Source organism: Etheostoma spectabile, chromosome 1 (assembly GCF_008692095.1).
Source record: "Etheostoma spectabile isolate EspeVRDwgs_2016 chromosome 1, UIUC_Espe_1.0, whole genome shotgun sequence".
Classification (NCBI taxonomy): domain Eukaryota; kingdom Metazoa; phylum Chordata; class Actinopteri; order Perciformes; family Percidae; genus Etheostoma; species Etheostoma spectabile.
The window spans coordinates 15,025,783-15,034,648 of NC_045733.1; the positions used below are offsets into that span (position 1 = coordinate 15,025,783).

The 8,866-nt window shown below is 43.3% G+C and overlaps 1 protein-coding gene across 3 annotated transcripts in view; it reads right to left on the reverse strand.

The window, feature by feature from the left end:
* Positions 1–7,570, reverse strand: part of pcdh9 (protocadherin 9) — a 212,952-nt gene extending 205,382 nt beyond the window's left edge. For all 3 annotated transcript variants that reach the window (XM_032506456.1, XM_032506543.1, XM_032506371.1), the window contains exons 1-2: positions 6,840–7,570; positions 3,180–6,336 (exon numbers count right to left, since the gene is read on the reverse strand). In XM_032506456.1, coding sequence (XP_032362347.1) covers positions 3,180–6,215 — 3,036 coding nt within the window. In that variant the 5' untranslated portion in view covers positions 6,216–6,336; positions 6,840–7,570. The remainder of the gene's footprint in view (positions 1–3,179; positions 6,337–6,839) is intronic.
* Positions 7,571–8,866: the final 1,296 nt, after the last annotated feature.

An 8,866-nucleotide genomic window follows, 5' to 3' on the forward strand; every position in this document is an offset into this window, starting at 1 on the left:
AAGAAAGGAAAGGCAAGGATTGCTTCTATTGCTATCAGCAAAGTTTGGGGTCTCTATAAAGCTGATTTCACTCGGCATTCGTCTGTGATGACACTGTTGTAGATGTCTGCTATTTCTACTCCCTATGCTCTATATTCTCTGGGAGGAAAAACGTCACTGAAACCTGCATGCGTTGCTGTTTTTCTCCACCTCTTTCCCCATGACTTCTTGTTTATCTATTTTCCTTTCAGTTTCCTTATTTATTGATTAATTGGTGCGGCTGTTGCACAGACGGGACTCTTAAGAACTGGAACAAAATGGCTTTTGAAAATTCTTAGCGAGAAGTTCAATTTTAAAAGCTATTCCCTTCAGCTTTACACATTTCTGTCTCTTGATTGTCCTCTTTCAATTAATTGCTTATTTCATGTCAACGTCAGGCAACAATGGGTGATTGATGATAGTGTTTTACTCGTAAGGCAACGTATGCTAAACTGCATCATACTATCATATACCTTTGTGATGCCTTATTTAGTGGAACAATTTAGCACCTTACTTTACTACTTTAAATTCAGGTTTCAGAACATTAGATTATATTGACATATTTTAACCATATATGTACAGTATGTATGAGAAATCTTTTAATAATGCAGTTCTTATCTTTTTCCAAAGTGCTCCTGCTCTGCAGGGAATATGATATGATAATCCTATGATATTACCTTTTGGATATACTGTCTGTTTAAAGATTCACTCAAAACGTAATTGGTATTTTTTGGCTTTACTTTTTTTTTTTTTTAATATCACAGCTAATATCAATACACAGGCCTAATTTAAAAAATAATTGGGCATAATGAATGGGCTTCCACTTATGAATACTCATAAAATGTGACATACACGTCAATACAAATGGTTGCATTGTGCAAAACAATCCAAATATGGATGTAACAATGGCTATGATACAATACCCTGCTTTATCTACCAAGACGTGTCAGTGCAGTCATTTGCAATCATTTGACCACAATCAATAACTGCCATTTAACCTCAAATCTGGAGCATCCTTATCAGTGGGATGTTGAATAATTACGACTGAGAACCAACCAGATAGTCTTCAGTGCAAATCTCCAAAGAAAGATATTAGCAAGAAGTGGAAAGTAGAAAATTAGTTTTTCCTTCTAATAATAAGGAAATGAAGATAAGAACCCTTGTGTGCAATCAAATATATTAGTGCATATAAACATAAGTAGTTAATAGGTATTGCTTATGGGAAGGATCGCTCACTTCCTCTAGAGTTTTTATGGTAATGGATTTTGTCTTGAACTAAATAATACAGTTTAATCAATAGAAATAAAAAACAATTTGATTTTGAATTTAGAAAAGCCATGACACTGACACTTATAAGCTGTGATGTTAATGCTTGCTTATGTGCCAGTTGTATAGGTGACAGTATAGAATGGAGATAGTCGGATTGGCGGGATTCAACTGAACAGCTTTGTGTCCTTCAGGAGTGAAAAGGAAGGAGTCTTAGACAGAAGCGCAACTCGAGGCCAGTTTCAACCCTCGGCTTCTACATGGATGACATTCAGACATTTCAGAGGAACGTGTGTGAGAAAAAGTATCGGCAACAGTAAATCATTTATATTACCAATGATGCTAAACAGAACTATACCACGCTGGCTCTGTTTGTGTGCTTCTTTGAAATCATTTGTCAGAATTATTGATTCCAATAAATCCAGTGTGGCATTGTGGGATGACTGAGCGAATCAATGTAGTTGTGCTTACAGTATAGTGTCATATCTCATGTGTCCTCCTCTTGGGTTGAATACACCCCCCTTTGTCACACGCACACACACATACACACAATGCCTCTTTTGACTGCTACCTCTTCCACAGAAACACATTAAATGCAGTCCCAGATGCAGTGACCCGGAGGTATGCATCGATAGGAGTCACACAGTGTCGCCCCTGTAATTCCACTCTCTCTTCGGATAGATCTTATCACTCACATCTCTAACTGCCATTATCAATCTTCCCTGTGCAGCCTCTACATCATTAGGCAAGAGTATTTCACTAAGAACACCAACATAGGTTTCACTCCTTTCTTCTCCTCCCTTGCATTTATAAGTCCACTGCAGGTTGGCGTAGCGCCAGACTGTGCCATGCAGCGCAACACTGCCACCTAAAGGTTCAGTACCACCACCCGTCAAGCCTGACCCACTGACAACACTCTCACTCTGCCTCCCTTTTTCCCTCCGAAACACTCTCTTCCCTCTTCACTGCTGCTCCCTGTATTTGTCCACATGCGTTGCAACTGTGTTGTGTAGTGGTGCTTTATTAGCAGAAAAATTAATAAGGCTTTGATAAAAAGCAGCATGGATTACGTTGAAATTTGAGGCTCATTATTGGCTAATCCTTTTTGAATTGGATGTGTATCAAGTTCCAGACGAGCTTCACTCAGTTCGCTACTGTGCTTTGAGACGAGGCATTTAATTCCAGCTTAGATGATGTGGCAAAGCCTATAGTGACATTCACAATGCCACCGCAGCAGACTAATAATTATTGACTGCTGATATTGCTGCAGGTGTTGAAAAGGTTACAAAGTCTTTTTGTGATATAACAATACACACCAAAAACAAAAAAAACAAAAAACAAAACAAAAAAACATGAATACACTCAGAGTTTTATGAGAAGAGAGGTGAAAAGTCAGCTATTTGTTTTCTTTTTCGGAAGAATGTGTGCAGCATTTATCTATGAGGAAAGCAGTAATCTGAAGTAGATAGGCAAGAAAAAAATGTTTCTTTCACAAAGAACACTGAGTCACAATTAATGTTATGTTGGAACATTTACCAGTGATCTAACCTGGGTGCTGAATAGACTAAAGGAGGCAAGGCAATTACTCACCTACTTGCATTTCTGTTAAATATGAATTAAATATATTAATGACAAAACATCAGTCTATAATTATTCCCCCAAAAGTAGTTGTTGAGTCCATAATCAACTCTGTTAATCAGCAGTTGCTTTGAGTTGTTTCTCTTTTTTTAAGTTTTGAGAAATAGTGGAACTTGCTAAAGCAGTATGTCTCCTGTACTCTTTTCTGTTGCTTCACAGTAACTTAGAGAGAGTCTCTAATCTAGACTGGCACTTTAGCACTGTGGAACAGGGCAGTTATAGGCAGTACTTATAGACCAGTAAAAGTGCTCTTTTACCTGCTGTCTGGTGTGCATGGGCCCCTTCGTCTTGAAACCTCCTTGGGAGCTGCACTCTGAGGCACTGAAGTGGTCGGAGCTCGAGGAGGACCTCTTGGAAAGGGTGTCACAGCCCCCAACAAATGTGTTATCCAATGGGAGCTCCTGAATCACGTGATGCTTCTTCACTGAGACTGGCGTGTCGGCCTTGAGGTGGAAGGCCGATTGCGGTGAGGCGGACTTGTAGTGCCGGGCCAGGTCTGGGCTGCTGGGTTTGAAGGTTGTGGTAGGCGTGGCATTCCAATCAAAGCGTCCAATCCCTTGCTCCTCCAGCTCGGTGGGCAGGCTGATGGTTCCGTTGATTGGCTCGTGGGCAGGGTCGTCAGGTTTGTTCCCCTCAATGGTGACAAAGTTGAGCAGGGAGCTTTTTGGGGATTTCCTTTTCTTGCGCTTTTTCTTCTTGTTCTGCTTGTTCTCTGTGTTGGGTGACATCCACTCGGCCCCCTGTTTTTTCCTCTGTGCAGCCTTGAACCTGGAGGCGTGGCGGCAGCGCAGAAGCACAGTGACAAAGATGACAATAATCACCACTAAGGCGCCGGTAACAAAGGCTATCATTATGGTTAAATAGTCACCACTTTGATAAGTTTCACTGCTTTCACCGATGTTTCTGTCAATTGGGGTCTCCATGGTGCGTCGAATGAGATCATAGATGAGTGTTGAGTTGCCCACTGTGTCATTGACATACAGAAAAACCAACACCAGCGTATGAAGAGATTTGGGATATCCCAGGTCACTGATATTGACTACTAATCTGTGCAAGCCTATGTCAGTCACTGCTGGTTTTTCCTCCAGAGTAATATTCCCTGTGACAGGGTCAATTCTAAACAAACCTTTGTTGTTTCCACTCACAATGGTGTATTTGAGTTCTGCATTCATCCCTGTATCACCGTCTACAGCAAACACCTCTGCTACCACGGATCCTGGGATAGAGGAGAGTGGGACCAGCTTGAACGATGTGTTGGAGGGGGGGTAAATGACGATAGGGGTGTTGTCGTTCACGTCGATGACATTGATGGTCACCTTGGCAGCTGAGGAGCAGGGAGGCCTGCCACTGTCCACAGCCCTGACATCAAACGTGTAGGAGCTCTGTTGCTCCCTATCAAATGACACATTAGATTTTATCACCCCGGAATAAGGATCCAGTATAAAGTTCTCATTATCACTCAGTATAGAAAGAGAAACAGCTGCATTTTCTCCGGCATCTGAATCTGTCACAGTTATCACCCCCACTGTGCTGTATTTAGGAAGATTCTCAGACACAAAGAACTGAAAGTGGTTGTGTGTGAATTTAGGATTATTATCATTTTCATCCAGCACAGTTACAATAACTGCGGCCTGCGTTTGCAAAGGGGGCGTCCCGTTATCTCTTGCCGTTACAGTAAAGAGAAACCTATCCTGATCCTCCCGGTCAAAAACTCTGGATGCAGTCAAGACCCCAGTTTTGCGGTCGAGATCGAAGAATGATGCATTTGGTCCCAGCTGATACACTATCTCTGCGTTTTTCCCACTGTCCTCATCAGTGGCGCTAAGAGTAGTGAGGAACAGGTCACGTTTGTTGTTTTCCATGACAGCCAGCTCAATAACTGGCTGGGTAAAAATAGGAGGGTTGTCATTCTCATCCTCCAGCCTCACTCTTACCAAGGCAGTCTGATTCAAACTTGGTTTCCCAGAGTCAGAAGCTACGATTTTAAAGTTGTATTCCTTGGTTCCTTCATAGTCGAGCAGCGCAGATGTCTCTAACAGATACTGGTTGTCGTACACGGCCTTGAGATGGAACGGCACATCCTTCTCTATGAAACAAATGACCTTGCCGTTAATGTCAGTGTCTTTGTCTGACACTGTGATGAGAGCAATCTTGGTATTGATGGGATCTTTCTCCGAGAGGAAAACCGTGCCATTAATGGGACTGATTATGTATCTCAGATCTATATTAGGTGGATTGTCATTAACATCAGTCACATTTATGGTAACAGTAGCTCTGGCAGGAGTAGAGCTGCTATCACTGGCTAAAACTGAGAGCTTATGAATAGCAGTCTCCTCTCTGTCCAGGAGCCTCTGCACTGTAATTAGGCCAGATGTTGTATTTAATGCAAAGAGTCTTTTTGTAGCAGGTGAAACCTGAGTCCCAAATACATAACGTATCTCTGCATTTGCTCCAATGTCTGCATCTGTGGCCAGAAGCTTCACAACAGACGTGCCAATGGGAGAGTTCTCAGGTATATGCACTTCCATCTGACTCTCTTTGAACACTGGTCTGTTATCGTTGACATCCGTCACTGTGACTTGGAGAATGGCAGTGCTGGACTTCTGTGGACTGCCACCATCCTCCACTTTGATCTTCATCACATATGTATCCTTTTGCTCTCTGTCCAGATTCTGCTGCACAATGAGCTGGGGCCACTTCTCCCCCTCAGGTGTTTCGACTATGTCTAAGCCGAAGGCACTTTGCCCGTTGATCAGCTCGTATTTGTGGACACTGTTGGGGCCAGTGTCCGGGTCAGTGGCAGAAGGAATAGCAAATCGGCTGTTAATGAGCGTGTTCTCTGGGATAGAGATGTTGATCACAGGGAATGGGAACATGGGGGCATTATCATTTGTGTCTTTGACAATTATTTTGATCTTAATCAGCCTGAAATAATCATTAGGGAGGATGACCACTTCAATTTCAAAGGAGCACTCGCTGTCCTCAAACGAGGGCCCGGGGCACAACTTCTCCCTGTCGATTCGGTTTGATGTGGTGAATATCTCGCCTGTGCTGCTCAGAACGCGGACCAGTGGGTTATCTCCTGCTTTAGACACGAGTCGGTACACAAGATTAGCACTTGCTCCAGTGGCAGCATTTGTATGGGAAATGTTTAAGTCCTTTGGTATGTTTCCAATGAGAACATTTTCTTGCAACTCCTCTCGAATGGGGTAGATTAGTTCTTGGGCTATTGAAGGATCGAGCCATATGCAGGCAAGTAGAGTGCCCAACAGGTAATAGTCTTTTAGATCCATGACAGCGTAAATGTGTTCCCAGCCTTTGCAACTCAAAAGGTGTTTGGTTTTTTTTCCTATGCAACGTTGTTACAGGCTGTGACTCCTTTCATGTGATGGCAGGAATCTTCCCAGGACAAACCTATGAATACATGACAGAGTTTCTCTTCAGTGAAATAACTTTGCCCTGCACAGTAATTCACAAACAAACCCCCACCCACCTCAAAGTCAGCTGTTTTGCCTTATAATTTTGTTTTATTTATTTATTTATTTATTTTTTAAACACGATTCACTATTACATCTGCCCAAAAGCCTTCATCAACAATGTATAAGAAAATTAATCTAAAACACTGCAGCAACCATTAAGGCAGCCAGTCAGGTCTGTTGCTTTCCAAATCATCCACATTTTATATTAACTAAGAATTCTCAGCGCCTCAAACCCCCATGGCCACAAAACTTCATCACACATTACACACTCTTATTAAAATTGAAAATTGCAAAAAAAAATTTAGAGCCTTGTGCCTTTTAAAGAGCTGTGTGTGGGGTCTTAAACGAATGAACACGCATGAATGAAGCCTACAAAATGAGCTCAGACAGATTTTCCATTCTTAGTGGGCAACTGAGACCTATTCTTATCGTACATACCCAAATCCGTTCCAGCGCAGGAGAAAAACTGGAGTGTGTCAGCTCATAGTCTTCAAGTGTGGTGCGAGCTTATTCGGGGAAAGATATCCTTCTCAGTCAAATCAAGCCTCGGGTCCAGGAAAGAGAGGGGGAAATCAGACTCAAGAACAGGTTTTGGGTAAAAACAGCTGGTCGCACAAACTGGGGAAAATTAGAGGCTGCATATCTCGCAGTTCCGTTTCCCCCATTTAACTTCAGGAATGGACAGGATCTTATTGTGCGACCTGCAGTATTGTGGTTATCAGCGTCTCTCTCCAGCAGACACAGCCAGGTGGTCAGCGGTTTGTGGCGTCTTCCATTAGAACCGGTCCCAAAAACCAATGCTCATCTCCTTTACAGGTCCCGAGAAAACCAGGTTTTAATTTATTTTATTTCTTCCCCCGGCTACCTGTTAAGGTGAAGGCGCCGAAAAGGTGAACGCAAGAGGAGACACCGGTGTCCCGTCATGTGTCAAGTTAATGTAGCTCCATCAATAATCAGCCGGCAAATACACAAGGTTAAAAAGAGATAGCATGAAGGCATTTAAACAAAAAAGGGAGAAATCGCAGTCAATCCCACTTGGAAATGCCAGCCCTGAATATAAAGGCTGTTCAGTGTGACACCGATGCGCAGCCCATACGCCGTGTATCCTCGCACTCTCACTCCCGAAGCAGAATATCTTGCACTAACTCTGTGTAAGCCCATAGGAGGGGTGGTGAAGTATACCACACCACACCGACCGACCCCCCCACCCGCCCCGCCGACCCTCGTCATTGGACACCGCCTCTCTCTCTCAGTGGCGTCGACAACCCGAGCAGCAACAGGATTGGCCCGAAGTCACGTCACGTCAATGCAGACCGAAGGGGTGTCCGCGGTAAGATGCTCCGTGAAGATGCTGCAGGCTGCAGAGACGCTTACCCAAAAAAAAAAAAAAAAAAAAATTAATAATAAAATAACCGGAGGCTGGAGGGGGGTGATGAGGATGATGACGACGATGAGGATGATGAAGCTGCTAGTGCTGCTGATGATAATTTAGAGGGGGGAAAAAAAGAGTGGCCGTGCTCTTTCGTTTTACACTATTGATGATTATATAAAAAGGCAGATAGCAGTCACTGGCTCTAAAGGGGAGACATCAAACGCATAATAAGTCAACCTGTTAGGCTGTTGTCAGGTAGGCTGCACTAATTGGGGTGGACACATAAAGCCACAAGACTGAAGAACATTTAAAAAAAAAAAAAAGATGAACTGCAACGTTCGCCAGAAATAAAACACATGTATATACAATACAAGCTTTGTGTACGAGTCACTAATAATTGCACTCGAGACAGAGAAGCCGTTGTCTGTGCGCGTTTTGCACTGGGTGCATCTTCACGCTCTGGCCGCCACATTCGGCACCCTGCAGCCGGTCATCAGCATGTGTCCGTAAGAAATAACCTTGACAGTTATCCCAGTCATCAAAGCTTCACAGCAGCATGTGGTGCGTGCTCTTTGCCTAGTGGGTGAATTGCATTTTCTTTTTAAGTTTACTGCCTCGTGCTTTAGAGCTGTGACGATCTGACGAGGCTGTGATGTGACTTTGGAATTGCCCGGAACCGCAGATGATCTTACTTGACAAGTTTCAAAGCAACACAAGGAGGCTGAACTGTGTAACTGAGCCGACTAAGCTCCATAATGACATGTCAGAAATGGCCCAATGCAACCAGAAAAGAAAAACAGCAGATTTAATAAAATGGAAATCAGAGTCAGCCATAGAGATCCAGCATCCTTTTAATACATACTGCCATCCAATCATTACTTAATTCCAATGCAGTAGATAACCCTCAGTTTCATCCAGGGCTCTCTGTCTGTGCTGCTGGTGCTGAGACAGTCAAGCTGTTGAGCTCAAAGGCTGAGGAGCCTGCCATGGTGAACACTGCCATCTGCAGGTGCTCTTGCACAAATGCCTGAACTGTGCCGTGAGCTTTACAACTTTAATAGAAAACAACTAACTACACATTTCTCAACCAAGA